A 23268-nucleotide genomic window follows, 5' to 3' on the forward strand; every position below is an offset into this window, starting at 1 on the left:
ATCATTTGCTTCTATGCTAAAGCGCCATCTAGCGGTCATTATGTGTCAGTACAGTGTCCCTGTCTAAAGACTTGGCATTCTTTTGACCGTCTAGCCGCACTATAAGTATGTCAAACCAGCACGGCGCTTCTAGTGTTAATAAATCACACTTCAGAAGATATGCTGACGGCAGCGCAGTGGCGCCCTCTACATTCCGGTATAGGAATATCATTGCGAGATCATGCTTAACTGTTACACGAATCTCTGCAATTAATGCAGATAGCTAAAGACCACGAGCATAACACTACTCAATTGGCTGTGCATACCTTTGTGGTCGGAGGGAAATTGGTAGTTTTGGGAAAAACTATTGAATCCACGACTCAGAATGCCTGGCGGAGCATATTTGTGGGATGGTCCCCAAAGGCCCGACGATTCCTGAACTGAACAAGCTGCACTAATTATGACAACGAGCTACAGATACCGCAGGGGGCTAAAACTCAAAACTACAGTTCCTACACGGTCCGCAAGGTGCCACTCGCCGCCCACCACTCCCTCCAACAGTCGTCTTCACTCTTCATGACAGGACTACTTACCAATGCTTATGATATTTCCTAATTTTGTATCACTTTCGACAACTCATCGATGTTTATGGCATTTCATAATTTTGTCTTATTATATTCCATAATTGTGTAATCATCAGAGACTACTTACTATTGCTTCTTATACTTCGTGATTTTGTCTCACTTATATTTCATACTTTTAATATATTTCTGAAGAGCCTGTTTGTTCCTCCAACAGCCCTGTATCACCTCTCATACTAAACCACCCAAATAACCTTTGCCAGGACCCTCTCCCTTATCTCCTCCATCTTCTGCATGTTCATAAATAAAAGGGGAAAATGAATTAATGCTGTATATGTTCACTGCAAAAGGCTGGCATCTTGTCAGGGGTGTACATGAATGTTTCTCATCTATTTTGTTCATACAAAGCTTTTACAAAACACCTCATTTGTACCTGCATTCTTGGCAGATTTCTGCCTGTGATTTCGTTTCGTCTTTGTAGCTCTTTTGGTTTGGATCATGGTATTTTGGATTTGCCTTGTGATTTTTTACCCTGACTCTTGGATTACTTTTTGGTGCTTGTCATTCATTTCTTAGTTTTACATATCCTTCCATCCATCCATTTTCCATATCTTTTTGTCCTACTCAGGGTTGCTCAGGTCCAGATCTCATACAAAAACCTGTGGCAGCAAGTCAGGGAATAACCCAAGAAGTGCAGCCAACTCATTACAGTCACCTTTGAAATGCTAAACCTTGCTTGCCAGACCTCGGCTATTTTTTTTCACCATTTCAGAAGAAACGGGGTACGCAGGCAGGGGCGGCTGCACGGGCGCGGGGTCCGCAGGCAGGGGCGGCTGCACGGGCGCGGGGTCCGCAGGCAGGGGCGGCTGCACGGGCGCGGGGTCCGCAGGCAGGGGCGGCTGCACGGGCGCGGGGTCCGCAGGCAGGGGCGGCTGCACGGGCGCGGGGTCCGCAGGCAGGGGCGGCTGCACGGGCGCGGGGTCCGCAGGCAGGGGCGGCTGCACGGGCGCGGGGTCCGCAGGCAGGGGCGGCTGCACGGGCGCGGGGTCCGCAGGCAGGGGCGGCTGCGGTGTCGGTTGCGCGGGATGCGCTGGTGGCAAGAGCGGAGGGAGCTCCTCAGGTCCGACGGCTGCAGCGAGCAGCGGAGACGGCTGCTCATGCTGCGCAGCGGCCCAGCGTGTTCTCTGGACGGGGGAAGCTGCCGGCGAAGGCAGCTTCGTCGTGCTGGTGATCTCAGGAATGGCCGGGGAGTCCTCTGGCTCACCGCCTGAGAAGAAAGCGGGGGAGAGCGCGCACGCTCCCAGGACGATCGTCCGGGGCGACCGTCGGCTTCTTCCTCCTCCTCCGCGTCACCGTCGGGGAGTTAGGCTGCGCACTGTCCGAGAAGGCGGACGGCGGGAGGATGGTCCCCGGTTCGCGCAGCGCAACCCACCGCTCCTTCCGGAGCTCCGCCACCCGCTGGAAGTTATCGCGCACCTCCTCCGCGAGGTGCGCGTCCTCTTCCAGGGACAGCCGGTCCAGGATGTCCCAGCTCCGGCTGATGAGATCCCATGCCGGGGGATCTTCCCAGATGCCGGGCTGGGCGATCCAAAACAGCACGTGGTCGACGAGGCCGAGGTAATCCCCCTCGGCCACGGAAGATGCTTTTTCCTTAGGGTCTGTCATTCTGTCACGATCGCTGACCGAGGCGAGGCGAGGCGAGGCGAGGCGAGGCGAGGCGAGGCGAGGCGAGGCGAGGCGAGGCGAGGCGAGGTTTTAATTGGGGGCAAGGGCAGGACGGAATGCAGGCATCGACAACCATCAATGACAGACAAAGGCATTAGGCAAGACTTGGACTTAAAAGGACAAGACTGGTTGAAAATAATCAGACACAGCTGGGCACGATCGGGAAAGCACACGTGGATAATTAGGGGGCGTGGCACACACGATGAGCGGACGGACCGGGCATCACAGTGTGTGTGTGTGTGTATGTATATATATATATATATATATATATATATATATTTCCTTTCTTTTTTGCTATCGATCGCATATTAAGTATATTATGCCAGCACAGTAATAGTGCGATTGCTAAATTAAATAATAAATATACTTAACTAAATGCAACTTAAATTCCCCTCTATATTCCCCTTTATAAAATAATATTAGGGCTTCGTCTCCGCGTGCTATATTAGCAGTATGGACTCAAGGCTCCGCGCGCTGTTCACAGCCGGCGCGCGTGCTGGTGTTTACTACCTGTGATTTCTTCGAAAAAAAACAAGTTTCATGTTTCCGTTCGAATTTCTGATGCGGTCACGGAAACATTGAATGCACCTTGTTCCGTTGCCTACTTATTGAACGTTCACACCAAAGAGTTTTGAAGGTGGTCGAAATACTGCTGGATAGCGATTTGGTGTTTTTCGTGCGTTACTATTGCGACATGGCTTGTCCTACTTGGCTCGAAGCTCTGCTGGCGGCTAAGAAGAGGATTGAAGCGCCTGAGATCCTCTTTGATCCCGGAAATTTGCGGTTTTACCGCAGACTCCAACTGCTGGGAGAAGTATGTACTATAAAGATATTGTAGACAATTAAGTTGCAATTTATTAGTCTTGCTGGAGAGTAGATTCCGGATATCAATGGAAAATGGATATCAATTAGATATGGCAGAAATACTTAATACACTTGTGTTTTTAGGGAGGCTTTGCCAAATGCTTCCAAATGATGGACATTTTAAGCGGGGAGATCTTTGCGGTGAAAGTTATCCCCATAAAGCACTCCGCTGGAATTAAAGAGGTATGTGATCTAAATCCTGCTTGAAGTCAGCCCTCTCCACAGTCAAGCTGCATTTCCCTTATGCTCATTGTGGTGTCGCGTCTGACATTTCAGAGTCTCCGAGAAGTGGAGATTCTGAAGACGCTGCAACACCATCACGTCGTCAACTACTCCCATCATCTTGAAGATGACAGATTCCTGTACATCTTCATGGAGCTGTGCAGTAGGGGGGTGAGCCCAGTTGTTTCTGGCCTTTGCAGACAGTTTGTTAAGGTTAAGACTCTGTCGACTCACGCCGTCCTTTCTTTTCCCATTCCAGTCGATGCTCGACGTCCTACAAGCACGACAGCTTCTGAGGACCCCTGAAGTGCGGTACTACATGAGACAGCTCATTGGCGCACTAAAGTACATGCATGGAGAAGGCATTCTCCACAGGGACCTCAAGTTAGGTATGTGTGTGTGCACGCGTGATTTGTTTAATTCTTCACATGTTAGTGTTGACATTTTACATGGCATTTCCTGTGTGCTTTATATGATTGCTGCCTGCTGTTGTTGTATTCTGCAACTGTTTGATGTCTGGTGTTATTAGGTGAAGTATTTGATTCATTGGTCTTTCAGAGAATATATTACTAACAGAGAAAATGGAGCTGAAACTGGCCGACTTTGGACTGGCAACGAAGCTGCAGCCAATGGAGTCGAGGCAGAAGTGGGTTCTTTTTCTTAGATTCTCCAGCAAATCTTTCAAATTGCTCATGCAGCAGGCTAAGGCACATGTATACTGTTTTCCTTTTCTGTGTGTTGTAGATTCTTTTGTGGCACCAGAGAATACGCGGCTCCTGAAGTGTGGCAGATGGAGGGACACGGCCCAGAGTCGGATGTCTGGGCGCTGGGCTGTATCATGTACGTATACATTCTCAGTCATCCTCACAGTCAGAGCCAGAGTGAAGAATGCATGATATCTGAGATGCACCAACGCAGAATGTTGTTATATGCAAATGAAACTCAAATAACTTTGCTGACTTTCTCAACACAGGTATACAATGCTGGTTGGGGCATACCCCTTTTATGGCGATACTGAGGAGATCAGACAGAGTGTGACTCAAGCGGAGTACATTCTACCAAAGACCCTCTCCTCATCAGCCCGGAAACTGATTTCTTGGATCCTTCAGAGGAATCCACAGGATCGGCCCACTTTGGATCAGATCCTAAGTCACAAGTTCTTCACTAAGGTAAGTGCACATGCAAACTGCTGGTCTGCCGAGTTCAATAATATTCATGCCTCCTGAGGACTTGGTTTGCTCAACCAAAACATCTTAAACTACAACCCTAGGGCTTCACTCCTGAGGAACTTCCGTCGAGTAGTTACTGCAAGGTACCAACATTCAGATTGGCTAATCGTGTGAGGAAGTTCTTTGGCAGGCTGTTCCAGCGCCTGTTTAGAAAAAAGAGATCCAAAGGTAAGCTCCTTCAACACAAACCTTGCAAGTCCAGTATCTCTCAGTTCATCCGGCTCAGATACCTGATTTTCCCATGTTTTCTTGCAGACATGGCCAGTGCTGAATCTAAACAGGAATTCAGCAAAGAGACCAGCAGTTATTTGGTGTATAGCAGGGGTGTCCAAACTTTTTTTAGTGAGGGCCACATAAAGAAAAATATTCCAAGGGCTGGGCCAACTTACTAGGTGTGAGGTATATCGGCTCATCTCTTGTGTATTTATGTTCAATGAAATATGGTCAATAAATGATAATAATGAAATGTGTTTATATCATGCTCCTCCCGTGTGCCGCGCCCCCTCGTTACGTGATGTGGAATCCCTGTGTTTAGCAGCTATTTCTCACTTTGGTTAATTAGTGCAATGTATTTACATAATGTATTGTTTTCCCCAGTCCGGTCATTAACGTTGTGTGACGTCGTTTCATGTCTCCGAGTGTGTTCAACCTGGATAAATCCCACATTACCCTTTTCCACGGATCCCTGCTCCTCTTTCCCTGTTCTGTCACGCAACGTGCAGGGAGCCGTGGAATCAGGTAATGTGGGATTTATCCGGGTTGAACACACTCGGAGACAAGAAACGACGTCACACAACGTTAATGACCTCTCTTCTATTCAACTGTATTAAAACAGGCCGACATGTATATACACATACGTTCATATTGCTCTGTAACCCTGTCACCTTTGGTATTTTTGCTGTACCTAAACCGTAGATGAGTTTATTCAATGTGGGCACTCAGGTCTACTTCTGTGGCACCAGGGGGTCCCATGTCCTTTAACATAGTCGCTGCTTCCGTTCGTGTAGCAAATGTCTTTGTCCCGGAGTCCAGGAACACCTTAAAGGTGACTCTGCTTTCACGTTTTTCTCCTTTAATTTTTTGATGACGTCCCTCACTTCTTTTCTCCGTTCTGTAGTCTTCATTAAAGTAGGCAGTCTTTCCCTTGTATGTGATCTTTTGTTTCCATGCCTCCCTTATAACGTGTTCTTTCACTTTGTAGTGAAACATGCCATGTATTCGCATGTTGTTGCGTCTCATTCTCCATTCCAGATCTTTGCACTTAGCAAATAACTTTGCAGTTTCTTGGAGTAACAAAGTCGTGGTGCGTTCTGTCCGCGTCATTCTGTCTTTTGTATTTCCCAGTTTATCCTCCATGTGCACCGATCTTTGTTCCAGGGCCGTTGTTCTGACCACAAGTTCTTTGATATTACTTTCTAATCTTGCCAATGTTCTCTTGTTTTCTCCTGCCGCTTCGGTATGTTCCTGTCGTAGTTTGCGTGACTCATTTAGTATGATGGAGTCTTGCTCCTCCCTAACAGGAACCACACATTGCGGCTCCGCACTCGCCTGCCCCGCTGACTCGGTACCTTTTTGTTTTGCACCATCCTCTTCTCCCTTTTTTCTATCTTAGCCATATTTTCCAAATATTATATTTGTCTGCTTATTCCCTAGATGTCTCACACTCTGCCGTTTTTACTTTATGAGTTAGTGGGGGGGGGCGGGGTGGCTTTTGGCGCTGGCGGTGCCCTGGGATGTGGTCGCCGGGGGCCCCGGGTCTGCTCCTTCCCGCACGGCGGTGGGGGGCTGGGGTGCCTACTGAGTCAGCTGGTTAGCTGGCTCTCTTTTGCCAGGGGGTGAGCAATCTGCCCCCTGGCCTTACGAATCCCAGCCCTTCTCCCCCCTCATTCACAATATGCCACACACACATGTAGGGCCTCGGGGGGGGGTGTATGTCGTGCATACTACGATGGGGATGGCCATTTATACTCCAATCTTACTCACACCATGTATATTAAGGGTCTTGATGGGGGAGTGATGTGGAGGAGAGTTGTTCACAAGCAGCCCTCCTCTACGCTTCCCCCATCAATTTTAAATTCATCTTAGTTTCTCAACAGTCATACTCATCCCCTGCACTACATACAGTCTCACACATCTCCACACGCATCTAACACTCTACCTCTCACACAGGTGCATGGGGGAGGAGAGTTGGCGGGTCTTCCTACACCCCTGCTCTCCACCGGGGGTGGGGGGGGCGCTTGGGTGGTAGCTCGGCTGGTGGCGCCCTGGGGTCGCGGCTGGCGCTGGGAGTTGCATCCGTTCTCTCGCATGTCGGAGGGCAGTCCAGAGTGGATGGGCCTGTGTCTTTGTGTCTCTGTGTGTGGGTGTCTGTGTATGTTGAGGGGATGTGTGTATGGTGTATGTGCATGGCTGAGAGGTATGTTTGCGGGGTGTCTGTGTGGATGGTGGGGGCCTGCGTCCGGGGCTTGCTGCTCCGTCCGGGGTGCGGTTTGGTCTCCTGGCCATGGTTGCTGGCCCCTTTCCTTGGGGTGGTGGCCCGGGGGGGGGCTCGGGCCTCTCCGGCATGGGTGGGGCTCTCTACCAGGGGCTGGTCGCACCCAGCCGCCTGGGGTCCTAGGGGCCCTGGCCTTGGCTCGTACGGGAGCGGCCACGCCCTCGCAGGGTCGGCTACCTGTTGTCTCTGCTTCATACAGCCACAACACACTCTCTTGTCCCTAATATATGCCCTTCTCTCTTACAAGGACATTTTCATGAGCTTTGGATATTTGATGAGCTTTTGAGCTTCTTGGCACAATATATGCTTACCTGCTCGCTCTTTACTGATTGGTCATCACTCATTTGTATTATTTCTCATTTGTTATAGGCTTCCAATCTAGCGCGAGCTGCTTCCACGTTCTTCTCAGCCTGCAGGCGTTCGAGCTCAGCTCTTTGCCTTTCCATTTCCATTTCATTTTGAGGTGATATGTGATGAGGATGAGGAGAGGGAAGCTGTAGTGAATTAGTGAACATAGAAAGTGCATTGTTGAGCTTGCAGGCTGGGTGTCATTTACGTAACTCTCTTTTCTCACACGGCCCTCACTTGTTATCTTGCATTTCTTTGGTTCTGCCATTTTTTTTTTTCAAATTTTTCTTTGCTTGTTTGGTGTATAAGTTGTATTCTTTTAAACAGCACCATCTAGTGTCCATTTTCATTTGTGGACCATATTCCATTATGTTTTTGGAATTTGAAGTTGGCCAATTAGAAATGGACAGTGGCCCGTAGTTTGGACACCCCTGGTCTATAGTGAAGCCCAGCTGCATAACTGCTGCCAAGTCGACCCCGGGACAGAGACCGCGCCCCGTGGTCTTACGCCTTCATCGCTACCGTGGGCGGTGGGTGGTGGGTGGTGGGTGGGCGGTGGCTGGGCGGTGGATGGTGGGTGGTGGGTGGGCGGTGGATGGGGGAGGGGGGAGATATCCTGTAATGCCAGGGTAGTATTAGGTTGTTGTGTTAAGTCGGGGGACGCCGGGACCATTCTGTTTTTTGTTGCAGACTCATGTTTGTTTTCTTTCTTGTTTCTTTGGAACTCTTTTTACCTGCACTTGTTTACTCACATTCTTAGTGCAGGACTATGGGTCACTTAAATTTTGTAAGCTGGAATGTCAAAGGTTTAAATCATCCTGTAAAAAGAAGGAAGGTGCTCTCACACATAAAACATTAGAAAGCAGCTGTTGCAAGAAACGCACATTTGCGGATCGGATAACTCTCGCCTCATGACCCAGTGGGTGGGGCAGCATTTTAATTCCACTTTTCAGGCTAAGGCCAGAGGTCCTTCGATTCTAATTGACCACAATATTCCCTGTGAGAAACATAATGTAATTTCTGATATTTACGGCCGGTATGTTTTTGTCTCTGGAAAACTCTACAGTTTAGGCTTGTGATCCTACTAAGGTGGAAGGGCGCTGCTCTGCCCACCCATGCTCAATGGCCGAGGGACCTTATGTCTTATTAAAGCCTCGAAAAGATTCGTTATTCGATTAACAATAGCAGCGAAATGTTTTACAAGGTGTGAGGGCGCTTCCTGACATATTTTTCAAACCTTCTGGTTGAAAACCCGACTTCCAGCACTACTTAGTAAATCAATGTAATGGTCCCGTGGTTTTTTCTGTGTTTTTGTTCCTTTTAAATCTGGTTTGTGGACTGTGTGGCTTCTTGTTTGTTATGTGCAGGAGTTACATCGATAAAACACAACAGGAAGATCTGTGAATGTTAGTGCACTATAGTCTACTTTGTCAGTTTATTATCTTGTTCTTTTCTAAAAGTAATCATTGTGTAACTTACTTACTTATTGTGTAATAACTTTGTGTGTATATGTGTCTCAAATAAATCCATGTGATTTTTGTACTGTGGTTATTGTCTGTTGGCTTTTTATTAACCCAGAGGGATTTTAATATTTATTATTGTCTATTTATTATTGTTTGTCTGGTGTGTGTGTGTGTGTGTGTCTGTGTGTCTGTGTGTGTCTGTGTGTTTACAGTAACGTAGTTTATGAAAACATTTGTTAATAAAGAGTCAATCAGAACTCATTCTTCCGTTACACATGTGTATATAACCTAACTATGTATGGTTATAATTACTGATCCCCTTCAAGGCTGACAAGCAGTTGCTCTCTATCCAACCTCCAGTAGAGTTAACAGGAGTCCCATGTTCAGTAAAAGAATGGAAATACTGGAAAGCTTCTGACTGGGGATCTCTTATTATACAGTATGCATTACCAGTGTTGCATGGTGTTCTTTCCACAAAATACTGGAACCACCTCTTCCTTCTTGTTTTTGGAATTTATACTCTGCTTCAGGAAAAGGTTAAACCAGGGACGGATTACGGACCGGGCCAGCGGGGCTGCTGCCCAGGGGCCCTTGGGGTGCAGGGGGCCCGTGGGGCCCCTAGCCCAAAACAATTTGCAACGCTTATCAAAAATGTATTTTCTTTTGTCTATTTTAGAGGGCCTACATTCTTTGATCCTCTGCCTGCAAGGGCCCCTGACCCTATAGGGAGGGTGTTTGGCTTCCAAGGGCCCTTGAATTGTGGTGGTGGTGGTGCTGGTGTGGGGGGGGGGCCTCGCGAACGTTTTGCCAAGGGGCCCACACAACCCATAATCCGTCCCTGGGTTAAACTGGTTGACTTTAGTACCACTGAGAAAGTACTGAAGAAATTTGTTACAACCAATAGCATTTTAAATAAGACTGAATTAATTCCATTTGAAAAATTAGACTAAAGTCTAACGGTTTGTAGCATGTTTTTAACAGCATAATTAACTACATCTGTATCGACTCCCTTTTGGTTGGCCTCCCTGCAAAATCTATACAAATGCAAAATGTAACCTATTATTATTACTATTATTATAATAATTGTTATTACATCTTAATTACACAAGTATTTAATGTACATTTTTCAATAGTATATTTAATTGTGGAGTAGTATGATTACAATGCAGAAAATGTAGAAATACAACGTATTCCAAACATCCATCCATCCATCTTCCAAACTGCTTATCCTACTGGGTTGCGGGGGGTCTGGAGCCTATCCTGGAAGCAATGGGCACGAGGCAGGGAATGACCTAGGATGGGGGGCCAGCCCATCGCAGGGTAGCATTCACGCACACACGCACGGCTAAGGGAAATTTAGTAACTCCAATTAGCCTCAGCATTTTTTTGGACTGTGGGAGGGCCCGGAGTACCCGGAGAAAACCCCACGATGACAAGGGGAGAACATGCAAACTCCACACACATGTAACCCAGGCGGAGACTCGAACCCAGGTCCCAGAGGGGTGAGGCAGCAGTGCTAACCACTGCACCACCCTGCCGCCCCTAGTCCAAACATAGTTTATGAATTTCTAGTACATTTTAATAAGTAATTAGAGCACTTCATTCGACCTGGCCAGTGACCAATGATTTTTAGCGATACACATAGTGATTACGACAGAAAATACGATTTATTTTCCGCATCTAGACTGCTTTTTCATTTCCCGATTTCCGTTTCCTGATTTTTTCAAAACAAAAAACAAAATCGGTTATTTCAAGATTTTGTTTTTTTCCACTTTAAAACAAAATTCCATTGGCCGTCATATACACAGATCCCAGAGGCAGCTGGAATGAATCACAGAAGGGCAGGAACAAGAGTTAAGACTAATCTAGGTAAGTAATCTGGGCTTAGACAGTACACTGTGCACATGGATGCTGGACTTCCTGAGCAACAGACTCCAGAAGGTCAGGATGGAAGATGCGACATTATTCACTCTCATCCTGAACACTGATCCACCACAAGGGTGAGTCCTCAGCCCCGTCTTCCCCTCCCTCTTTACCTATTCCCCATCCATGCTACCAACACTGCAGCGAAATTCTCTGGCAACACCACCATAGCAGGACTAATATCGGACATTAATGAGAGGAGATTCAGTATGTGGCAGAATGGTACTGTCACAATATGGACTTAATCACTACAAAAACAAAAGAAATTATGTAAACCTCAGGAAATCAAAGCCCAGAGAGCACTCTGCCCTTTGCATACACGGGGAGAAGGTAGAGAGGGTAGGGAGCTTTAAGTTTCTTTGTGTGCACATCTTGGACGACCTCACCTGGACCACACACATCTCCCATCAGGTGGCGAAGGCCAAACAGAGGCTTTACTTCTGAAGGAAGTGAAGGGACTCCTACCCCAGTAATCACCTGCAGACCAACTTCTACCAGTCAATAATAGAGAGCCTCCTGATATACTGCTGCATGGTATGGTTGACCAGCTGCACAGAAGAGAACAGGAAGAACCTGCAACAGGTGGTGAGGGTGACAGCAGACCAGCGGCACTACACAGCCCTCCATCAGAGACATTAACCGGCCGACTGCAAAAGAAAGCCAGTTGCATTTCAAAGTATCCCACCCAGCCTGGACATCACCTGTTCTATACACTGCCCTCTGTGGGACTCTTGCAGAGGAACAGGACAGATCGGGGACATCAGCAGGAAACTGACATGGTCGATTAAACCTTTTGTTTCAATGCATGGGGGCAACAAACTCCTGCCGCAAGTGAGAGGCCAAATGGACGGATGACCCCAACTTGAAAATGGCCACATGAGTGACTCTCAGCCGAATTGGCAGCAAGACTCTGTCACCATCACCTCCCTGTTTAGTAACTTCTACATTTTCTTCATTTGCTTCATTTATACTTCTTGCCTGTTCCGTCCTCCTTTAAGCTCCCACGCCGTCTGTGCTCATGTACTCTCCTTCGCCATCTCCAGCTGCATCCTTATCCCCGCCTTGCTCCGATTTCATCTCAGATTCGTCCTGTGTGACTCATTTCAATTCAACCAATAACCCCCTTTCCTCAGCTGGCTACAGGTCTGACACTCCCGTTTATGCCCATTCCTGATGTTGCAGAGAAAATGTACAGGTTCATGCAGAACTCTAACTATGACCTGTAGAACTGGCGTGCCATGTCCCCTATGGAAAGGTACTGGCTACAGTACTACTGTGAAACACTAGAGTATGAGTACATGACTGCAACTCGCAGCTATTACAATCAGCAATGGAGAAAAGGGAACTAGGAAGAAAAGGAACAGCTCTCCATCTGCATGACGATGATGAGGGTGTCCGTGATGAGTTCCTTTTTCCGGATGACATCCTAAATCAGCTCAGCTCCATTCCTGGGCTCCTGGAGCTGGCTGTGGAGATGGGCTACCTGCCAGACCTGAACAGCCACGGTGGGTGGGGCAGCATTTTCATTCCACTTTTCAGGTTAAGGCCAGAGGTGTTTCGATTGTAATTGACCAAAATATTCCCTTTGAGAAACATAATGTAATTTCTGATATTAACGGCTGGTATGCTTTTGTCTCTGGAAATCTCTACAATACAAAATTAGTTTTAGCCAGTATATATGCCCCCAAAACTGATAATGTAGATTTTTTTGAGCGTGTTTTTTTACAACTGCCTGATCTGAGCTCATACTCTCTCATACTTGGTGGAGATCTTAACTGCTGGTTGGACCCTGTGTTAGACCGATCTTCTTCTCACCCCAGCACTATCAGTAAATCTGCCTCTTTCATTCAATCCCTTTTATGTAACTATGGTGTCTCTGGTATTTGCCACCGTTTACATCCTAACAGAAGAGAGTACTCTTTTTCACAGGTCCACCATACTTATTCTAGGATTGATTATTTTCTCATTGATACTCGGTTGACCTTGTGGCTCCCATCCTGTGATCACCAGAGCATAGTAATATCAGATCATGCCCCAGTTGTATTATCAATGACTTTTCCTGATCTTCCTCAGTTCAGTCGAAACTGGCGTTGAAATTCATCTCTCCTGGCTGATGACAACATCCAAGAATTCATGAAAGACCAAATAACCTTGTTTTTCCAAAGGAATACTCAGGAGAGGCTTCTAGCCTAATAACTTGGGATACACTGAAAGCCTTTCTCAGGGCACAAATTAATTCCTGTGTGCGAACATGAAGAGAAAGGCCTGTATAGAAGGACTCGAATTAGTTAGACAAATTAAAGAAATAGATCTGCTCTATGTGATAATTACTTATATCTTCATAAAGATCAACCAAAGGCTTTGTGAAATGCTTTGCACAGAAAGGAACGTCACAGCAGCATATAATCCCCAAAGAAATGGCTTGGATGAAAAAACAAATGATTATATCAATACGTATTAGTGTTAGAAAATGTATATTTCACATACTCAGTTACACATAAATATATGTTACCTGTGGTTTATGGCCTTTAAAGTGTCATAATTAATATCTAAACAGGTTAAATACCTATATCAATATTCTTTCAATGGTGTAAGAGCTACCGAGTACATTTGCACATCACAGCTGCGGAGTGAACTATTGGGTGACGTTTTGCTAACTAAGCCAAAATAGCAGGAATTAGGCTACACCCCTGGTAGGACTGTTTGGTAGCACAGCAGAAACCGATAGATGTCGCTATAAGTAGGGAAATTCTGACAAGGTAGAAAAATGTGATAAAACACCCAGCATCCCCCCCCCCCCCCCCATTTCTGTGCAGCCCTTTTCCTGGTGATTCTTCTCCCTCCACAAACGGACCCAAAACAAAAATTACTTTGCCATGCAAGTTTATAATGGCCACAGAATAAACGTTTCGAAGTACATAAAAGACAGACAAAAACAACAAAATTATGACAAGCAATATTTATCTTGGTGCTGGTTATTTATACAGAACTAACTAACTCACTGCTAGTGAACTTCCTCATAGCGGGTACCGCAACTTCTTAAGCATATTACATTTTACATTTAATCAAAAGGTGAGCCCTCCTCTGGTCTGGAAGCATAAATTTCTGGTAAAAACCAAATTATTTTTAAAAAAAAGGTTTAACTCACTATTCCACATTAATGAAGTGGATTTTACTGATGCAAAGGCGTTAGAAACTATACATCCCCCAGTTATAGCAGGTGCAGATATATTTAAGCGGGTCGTCCTATCGTGACGTTTTATGCCAATACACCGATGCGGATCAGGGAATCTTACCATCCCTAGTGTATCCCTTCCCTATGTGCCTGCCCCTTATCTAGGGGTGTAGGACTGACCCAGTTCCTGCCCGTCTCCCGCCAGCGCTGGTCCATCTCCCATAGGCACTCTAATCCAGCCTTGTTAAGGCAACCTGACCCCCACCCCCAATCCCACACTAGCATCTCTGAGTGGTATCAAGAACTCGAATAAAGAGGTCAGTCAGTTTTCAGGTCAGTAGGCTTCACCCTGGTCCCATAACCATCACGCTCAGGCTCTTTGTGACTGGGCTGCTGCTGATGCCCCCTGCTGGACATGCACGAAACGGCACATTTATATCCCCTGCTGGCACAGCGCTGAGAAGTAAAGACCCCCAAAAGCGTAGTAGCCATCTAAAACTCCTGTACAAGCCATTTAACTGAGCTGAATGAACAGTCAGCCCCCCCACACAAGTACCATGCAAACACGCTGGTTATTTAAGAACTGTGAATGTGTCGCTACAGCACAGAAACACGCTTTTGGTATAGACTCTCATGGGCCATGCTGACAATCTTGCTGCTCTCCAAGCTAAAGGAGGGATCCAGTTTGTCCGTTAATATTTGTGGAAACCTAGATGTTCACTGACTGCTCTACGTGTCTCAGCGTCCAGCAGGGTCAGGGTTATTCATAAATGAGCTCACCAGGAAAAAAAAAACAAACAAAAAAAAACAAATGTACACGTTAGTATCAATTTCAATGTTATCCGAAATATAGGCTAACCAAACTGCAGACATTTTATATATATTAAATTTATGCCTCACAAAAATATTTTCACTTCACTGTATGTGAGAACTATTTCAAATAAGAATGGAGAAATTTTTAGTGGGGATCAGTGAGGAAATAAAGACAAACGTGCTTGCAACCGGGCAATGGGAATGTTTTTGAGTGAACTGAGCGAGGGGGTGCAAACTTGTTTCCGTCTCTTGTCGCCTACAGCCGTTATGCCTGACACTTAAATACACAAATAAGTAAAGGCTACGTGAACGTGAATTAATTAAAATGATAACACAATGCAAAAATTTCTGTGTCTGCCAACTTATTTGCAAATGACATTTACTGTAGGGGATGATATGGTTTCAAAACGTCTGTAACGTCCGCGGGTGGACCGGCAGGCAGGAAGCGGGGAAGGACAAGGCAGGAAGGCAGGATAAAGGAAAACAGGGTTTATTAACGGGAGACAGGGTAGACGGCGAACATTAATGACGGATCTGGGGAATACGGACTTAGACTTGGACTAAATACACCAGACATGCCAAAATGACAGGAAAGAGCTGGGCACAATAGGGGAGGCACATGTGGATGATATGGGGGCGTGGCACGCACGAGGACTGGACGCGCAGGTTATGACAGCGTCACCAAATAGAATATGTAAACACGTAAAAAAAGTTTACTTGGCTTTCTCCCTCTTCTAAGTCTTTATTTAAAATTATGTGACGCTGTCTGTTTTATTCACCTTTGGTCCCCTCGTGTTTTCCCCTGTTCAGACACTAATTTACCATGTTTGAGGTGAGACACCTCGGATCATACCAGACCCTGGCTCACTTACATCTCCCTCTTTAAAAATGTGTGTGTGTGTGTGTGTGTGTGTGTGTGTGTGTGTGTGTGTGTGTGTGTGTGTGTGTATATATATATATATATATATATATATATATATATATATATATATATATATATATATATATATATACAGGGGCGGACTGGCCATCGGGAGCACCGGGACATTTCCCGGTGGCCTGACGGTCGTTCTGGCCTGCCGGCTGCCGCTGTGCAGACGATCAGCCTGGCATGTGATAGGCTGGTGTGCAACTACGAATTAATTGACGGATCTCTCAATCTACGAATCAGGCAATGGCGGAGGGAAAATTACACTCCCACATGACCCAACGTCAGCGACGCACTGCCTAATATCTGGCTATATCCAGAGACAGGGTATATCTGACTAAATCGTTCAAAAAATGGAGCGTAAACGCAAAGGAGGAGCAGAGAGGGAGCGTATTAAAAGGAAAAAAGCCCTGGCCGCAGACGCAGCAAGCTGCTGCAAAATCCCAGCCATGTTCGCCAGTAAGGGAACAGGTCGGTCAAGATTACTTTTACATTATATTTATAATAATTTGGCAGACGAACACTTTCATCCAAATCACTTAGATAATCACAATAGATAAAATTAAACCAACAAACGAGCAACAATATGTAAGTGCTGCTGTGCTGTGTCAAGTTTCGTTTCGTCTACATGTACCATATTTTTTATGTAATAGATAAAAATGAATAAAAAGTAGACAGAATAGTGTTAGTGGGTCAAATTGTTTTAAATAATAAATAAATCAAGTAGATGGTATGGAAAAGAATACAGTATTAGTTATTTTGATTTTTCATTTCTAGTCTACAATATGTAGCCTACAATGTTTGTTTGTTTATTTATTTATTTTGAAAAGGTGACGAAGGAAGCGTCAGTAGCACTAGTGCTGCAAATGCTCCTGCTGTTGAGCTAGAGGTGGTGGACAGTTCAGCGTTTGAGTCAGAGCAGGAACCTTCAGGTAAAGTTTAAGATAAGCAAAACTAAACATGCAGGCAGAAGGCTATACTTTTTAAACAACATGTGCTTTTTATGATTTATAAGATCAGTAGTAGGACTGTGATTTTGGGGACATACAACTGATGGCTGCACAATTATAAATACAGATTATTGAACCCGCTTATTTCATATTGCAGAGCAACTAGATGTGCAGAGTGAGAGAGAGAAGGATTTAGGGAAAGGTGAAGGAGACAGTGAAAGCCTTGATATCTCTTTTGATTATTTTGCCCGTCCACAGTCTAAGGATTTAGATTTTTTTTAAGTATCACCCAATTCAAACATCTGAAAGAGCCATTCCTGATGTATTCCATTCAAAAGATGGCACAAACAGAAAATGGCTGACATACAATGAAAGTAATCACTCCCTATTCTGCTCAGTATGTCTTGCATTTGCAAAACCTTTAGGCAGTGACAGTGCATTTGTCAAAGGAGGTATGCAGGCCTGGAAACATGCCCATCAGAGAGTACAGGAACATGAGAGAAGCAGTATCCATAGAGAAAGTGCTGAAGCCTTTTTTCTTAGAGTCAACAAAGCAGATATCCATACCCTTCTGACTGATAAGCAAATGACCGTCCATCGAGACCAGGTTAGAAAGAGAAGGCAGGTCTTGGAACTTGTGATTGATGTAGTGAAAGTTATTGGTAAATGTGACTGCAGCAGCAGAGGTGGCCTGGGAGTGGAGTCAAATTCCCGGCCTGAATTATTGTCCCAGTCCGCCACTGTATATATATATATATATATATATATATATATATATATATATATATATATATATATATATATATATATATATATATATATATATATAAATAATATTTGGAGCAAGCAGGGCGTGATCGGGCCGGTTGCGGGGGTTTGCCAATGCATGCGCTCATGAAATAAGAATCAATGGGATTCTGACGTTTTATCGTCTCAAGAGATGATCGAGCAATGAAAAAAATATCACGCATTTCAGGATAACACGACAATTTAAATCATACTTTTAAATACCCATCAAAGGAAGAGGGATTTATGAAAAAACAAAGTTACACATGTAATATTGTTTTTCTGACCGAGCGGAACAACTGAGCGATCAGCTGATACAGCGGATATAGGGAGATTGTAATTCATTCCCATCATTAAAACGTGGCCACGATACACATCATTTCTATCGTTATGTCACGAGCGGGGCATTTTGTGCCATACTAATTAAATAAGTTTATCTAGAGCTAGAACTGTGTGGTGGCCAGTGAAAGTTAGGACAGTTTAACTGATGTCCTAGAGTTAGGAGAGACTATTTAGGATTTGGACAGAACAAGCAAAACGAGGTTATAAATGAGAATTCCGTCGACTGTACGAGAATGATTTGTTGTGACTTAGTTTGCAGTGTAATCAATCATAAGTTTGGTTTTGTTTAAAGCCCGCCCACTGAGTTCAATGGGTGAGTGAGAATATTTTAATGGCCCTACTTGGGTGATTTAAATGGTCATTTAAATACTAGTTTTAATAATGATAGAAATAATCAAATTCTAATTAAAAAAAAATTTGTATGACCCCTATTTATTGAGTATTGTCACAAAATACCCTTCTCAGGTTAATGGCCTAAGCGTATTAAAAAAACGAAATGTACATATGAATTATATAAAAATATATTTTTTCATAATCGTTGTTCTGCCTGGGCATCTGAACCAGTTCTTAATGCATACGTTTACTCGCAGTATACATAGTCAGCCATTTAAATCTTTATTTCGAGTTTTATTTTTATATTAAAACTACAGTAGTTACGATGGAAACACCTGTTATGCTGAATCGGCCAATCAGAGAGCGCGATCCAGCGCGATTTCATTTAACTTTATTTACGTTCGAAATTCACTTACTTCTGGTGAATCAATTTCACTGAGAGGCAACTTACATGATGGCGCATCACAAAACAAACATTTTCTGCGGATTTCTTTGCTGTTGGACCAAGAAGAAGGTATGCCTTTTGAATTTTATCACCTGATAAATTTCATTTTGTTAAATGGTAGGAATGACGGTATGGTGGTGCAGTGGTTAGCACTGTTACCTCACAGCACTGGGACCCGGGTTCAAGTCTCCGCCTGGGTTACATGTGTACGGAGTTTGCATGTTCTCCCCTTGTCGTCGTGGGTTTTCCTCCGGGTACCCTGCGGTTTCCCCCCACAGTCCAAAAACATGCTGAGGCTAATTGGACTTGCTAAATTGCCCGTAGGAATGCATGTGAGAGTGAATGGTGTGTGAGTGTGCCCTGCGATGGGCTGGCCCCCCATCCTGGGTTGTTCCCAGCCTCGTGCCCATTGCTTCCGGGATAGGCTCCGGACCCCCCGCGACCCAATAGGATAAGCGGTTTGGAAAATGGATGGATGGATGGATTATTTTAAATGCTTATTTTAAATGTTTATTATTTTTAAAATGATATTGAGGAGAGTGCTTATGAGTGTGTATTATTTTAAAAATGATATTGATGAGAGTGCTTATGAGCGTGTGTTATTTGAATAAGTTATTATTATTATTATTTTGTGGGGCGCGGGCGGGAGTGAGCGTGGCTGGGTTACCTGATGGAGCGCGAGCGTACGGTGTGCGGTAGCGTGGTAAGGTCCCCGGGCTTCGGAGAATCAGCAAAGGACTTATTCACATACTGGTGCGGTAGCGCGGAAAGGTCCGCACGGCTTTGGATAATCCTCGGAGAGAGCGATGCGGGAGAGCTGAGAGGCGTGCTGCTGCGCGAGTCTGAGAGAAACTGTGAGAGACTGTGGGATAAAATGGTAAAGTTGGAGCAAAGAATGAGAGGAGGAGGTGCAGGGTCTATCGTCCAATAAAAACGCTCGGCGCTAGTTTTGACCGTGTGTTTTTTCCTCACGCGAGCGTTTGTATCACATCGGCGTATGGCGCCAATTTGTAAAGGTCATAAGTCGAGACATACATCGAGTCTGTCAATTTGTCCGCCAGTAAATTCTGCAGGGCCGTGCCACCTGGCCATCGAGGCGCCCCCCTACCCGGCCACGCGGGCCATACATCGAGTCTGACACTTTTGCCCTCCAGTAAATTCTGTTTAAAGTTTTGTTTTCACATACGTCCCAAATTACAGATAATTTTCTTACACAGGCACGAGTAGCATCATCAAGGCCGTACCACCTGGTCATACATCAAGTCTGACAATTTGCCCGCCAGTAAATTCTGTTTATAGTTTTGTTTGTCATACATGACCGTGCAGATATGGGGTGACAGAGACAATTAAATTGTATTACGTCGAGCGGGGGGCCTTTTCCTCCTCCTAGAGGCACAACGCCTTACCAAAGTTTCATCGAGACCTTACCCGGTAAGTATATTATTTCTTTTATTCCTGTTATAAAAATGCTATTCAATTAAAAAATAACATTCTAATAATAGGTATTCTCTTTTTTTTTTTTTTTTTTTTTCTATGTACGAGAGAGAGAGAGAGACTACGCCGACCGGTCAAGAGAAAATCTGCGAGAGAATCAACAGGTATGGACGGAGCAACACCCCCAGCGGCTATACCCGAAGCCTTATTAAATGAAATAGCCATTATCAACAATGCTAATAATGAAAATGATGCGGATTACTCTGCTCAACACGACTCGCCACCAGCGGCGTCTGCTGAAACACTGGCCCAGGACCCCTGTTTTCTCCCATCCTTAGAGACATTAACAAGCATGTTAAATGAAAGGGGTTCTGAAGCAGAAGCGGGGCTACCCCCCACCGACGAGGTCGCATGGTCCCCCGTGGATTCTGAATTGTGGGAGGCCTTGTCAGACGTGGAATTTCTTCTCGATGCTGAGGAGATTGAAAATGAATTTGGGCTGGGACAATTTGAAAATGTTCAACAGGAAGGTGGCGGTGCCGTCGGTGACGTGGATCCCCAGCCTGACGGGGTCCTTCATCGCCGCAGATTCAATAACGTACAGATTAGGCGGATTCTAAATATCCCGCAACCTAGAAACGAAGGCAATTTCCGCGAGTACTATGAAAATGTAATCGAGGGGTTTCAAAATATTGTGAATGAGGCGATTCCTTACGCCGTATGGGGAGCCTATATACAGGTCACCCTGCGCGCTGACTTTTTAAACGACGAGCTGTCGCAAATTGTACGGTATGGGGTGGGGGAGCTGACAGACTTGCAGCAGCTGCTGGATCGCCTGGTACAGTCTAATCAAGAGATTTTAAACGATTCCAACCTAGAAGTAATCGTAGACGTAATAAATATCCCACGCGGCGGCGGGAACAAACGTAAACTACAGACCATGTTAGCTTCAGAAATAATTTCTAAAAAAGCCAGACACATGTTTATCATTAATAACAACACCAACGCGTGTTTCGCCATAAACTTGGCGCATCTGCTGCACGAAAACTTTACTGACGCCGAGGCTGAAAAGCTCGGCCTGGAGTTACAGGAGAAAGCGGGATTCACCCCCGATCACGCAGTCGCTTTGAATGACATTATCAATTTCGAGAAAATCATTCATTGCAAAGCAGTGGTGTATTATCAACAACCTTATTCAAACAATCTCCAAATTTACCAGACACCCACGCCTAGCGACGGTAGACGGGCGGTGTATTTCTTTTTACACAATCAGCATTTTTACGGCATTAAAAGCGTAAAGGGCTTCTTAGGCGTGGGGTACGTTTGCCCGAGCTGTTTCAAAGGGTACGATTCGCCTCACTCTCATCAATGCGAAAAATTTTGTAGCGTCTGTCAGACTAATTGCAGAGAAGGTGAAAGCACACCGGCGATACTATGTGAGCGTTGTAATTTCAGATGTTTAAATGACACCTGCTTTGAGCGCCACCGTACGCCTAGGGTCTGCCCAGTTAGGGGGGAGCTCGCTACCCCCTGTGACAAGTTCAGAAAATGCAAAGCCTGCGGGCTCAGATACTACCTCACTCCCGAGAACCCAAAACCGCACTCGTGTAAAGCAGAAAAATGTAATATCTGCGACGCTAAACTCCACACGGCCGTGTCAGACATATCCACCCCACATCTCTGCTATCTAAATCCACCCGAGAAGCCTAACATAGGGGAACGGGCCGAAAGGGGTGAGGGGCGTAAAAAGGCCACCGAATATGTGTTTTTTGACTTTGAAACATCTCAGAGGTCGGGTACCCATATCCCGGTGTACGTCTGCGCCATCTCCGATCAGCGGCGACCTGTTTAGAGATTACATTAAAACCTTTCTCAAAGTGAAGCAGCAGGCTTCGGGCTACCCCGACGACGCGACCGATGACGTGGGTCGCAGGGAGTACATAAAAAACTATCTCGAGCGTGAGGGGATCGAATTGGAGCCCGATCAGATAGTGTCTAATGAAGGGAAGCGGCAAGTGTCCAAACTTCTGCTTAACTCTCTGTGGGGTAAACTGGCGCAGAGGAGCAACATGCTCCAGACATGTATAGTGTCTGACCCGGGGGAATTTTTTAATTTTTTCTGCTCGGACCTGTACGAGATTTCCAGCTTCGCGTTTGTCAACGACGAGGTCGCCCTCATCCGCTGGCGTTTCAAGTCTTCCTACAAAGTGCCGCCGGGAAAGACTAACATATTCATAGCGTGTCAAACTACCGCGTGGGGTTGGTTGACGCTTTACAAAGAATTGGAAAGATTGGGGCGGAGGGTGCTGTATCACGACACCGACAGCATCGTGTACATAAGCAGGCCTGGTGAATATGACCCGACCTTAGGCAATTACCTGGGCGAGCTGACGTCCGAATTAGCCCCCGACGAATACATTGCTTCGTGGGGTGCGCTGGGACCAAAAAGTTACTGTTACCGACTCAACAACGGGAAAACACAAATGAAATGTAAGGGTATAACTCTAAATTACGAAACCTGTCAAAAGGTAAACTTTGACAGTATGATCGGATTGATTGAAAACTACATCGGAGGTTGTAGGAATAACCCCGCTATAATGACGCAGTACAACAAAATCGAACGCGACATGAAAAGCTTTCGCCTGTTTAATAGGCCTCTAGATAAAAAGGTCAGGGTCGTCTACGACAAACGCAGATTGCTGGCTAGCGGGGAAACTCTGCCTTTCGGTTACTGAAATGTAAAACTAGCAGCATCGCAAAAGGGCTTTTAAAGTTTTTTCTAAAAATCAAAGATGTTCATTTGTTTTAAAATGAAAAGTTTTTTTTCAAAGATGTTTTTTAAAATCAAAGTAAGATGTACAAATGTTTTAAACTGAGAAATGTTCCTAGTAAGATGTTTTTAAAAATGAAAAGTTTTTTACAAAGATGTTTTCTAAAAATCAAAGATGTTTTTAAAATGTTCATAGTAAGATGTTTTTAAAAATGAAAAGTTTTTTCCAAAGATGTTTTTTAAAATCAAAGATGTTTTAAGATGTTTTTAAAATGTTCCTAGTAAGATGTTTTTTATTTTCAAACTTGTGTACTGAAATGTTTTGTACATTTATCACAAGAGTTTTTATTAAAAACTTACCCATGCACTCTGTGTCTGTGAAAGCTGACACCCCTCCAGCAGTGGTTTGCACGTGTGTGTGTGTGTGTGTGTGTGTGTGTGTGTCCTCGGAAAGATTTAAAAGA

General features: G+C 45.1%; 2 protein-coding genes across 12 annotated transcripts in view; both read left to right on the top strand.

Annotated features, from left to right (window-relative positions):
* LOC125718103 (ubiquitin carboxyl-terminal hydrolase 37-like) overlaps window positions 1–23268 on the top strand; it is a 49888-nt gene that overhangs the window by 11895 nt on the left and 14725 nt on the right. The gene's annotated exons all lie outside the window — the stretch shown is intronic.
* On the top strand, window positions 2846–6773 carry LOC125718107 (serine/threonine-protein kinase PLK3-like). Its single transcript, XM_048991656.1, has 9 exons — window positions 2846–3099; window positions 3234–3332; window positions 3426–3542; window positions 3631–3760; window positions 3930–4017; window positions 4116–4211; window positions 4345–4540; window positions 4642–4768; window positions 4856–6773. The coding sequence occupies exons 1-9, from the start codon at window positions 2980–2982 to the stop codon at window positions 4990–4992; spliced, it is 1110 nt and encodes a 369-aa protein (XP_048847613.1). The 5' UTR covers window positions 2846–2979; the 3' UTR covers window positions 4993–6773.

Source organism: Brienomyrus brachyistius, chromosome 22, assembly GCF_023856365.1.
Source record: "Brienomyrus brachyistius isolate T26 chromosome 22, BBRACH_0.4, whole genome shotgun sequence".
NCBI classification, from domain to species: Eukaryota; Metazoa; Chordata; class Actinopteri; order Osteoglossiformes; family Mormyridae; genus Brienomyrus; species Brienomyrus brachyistius.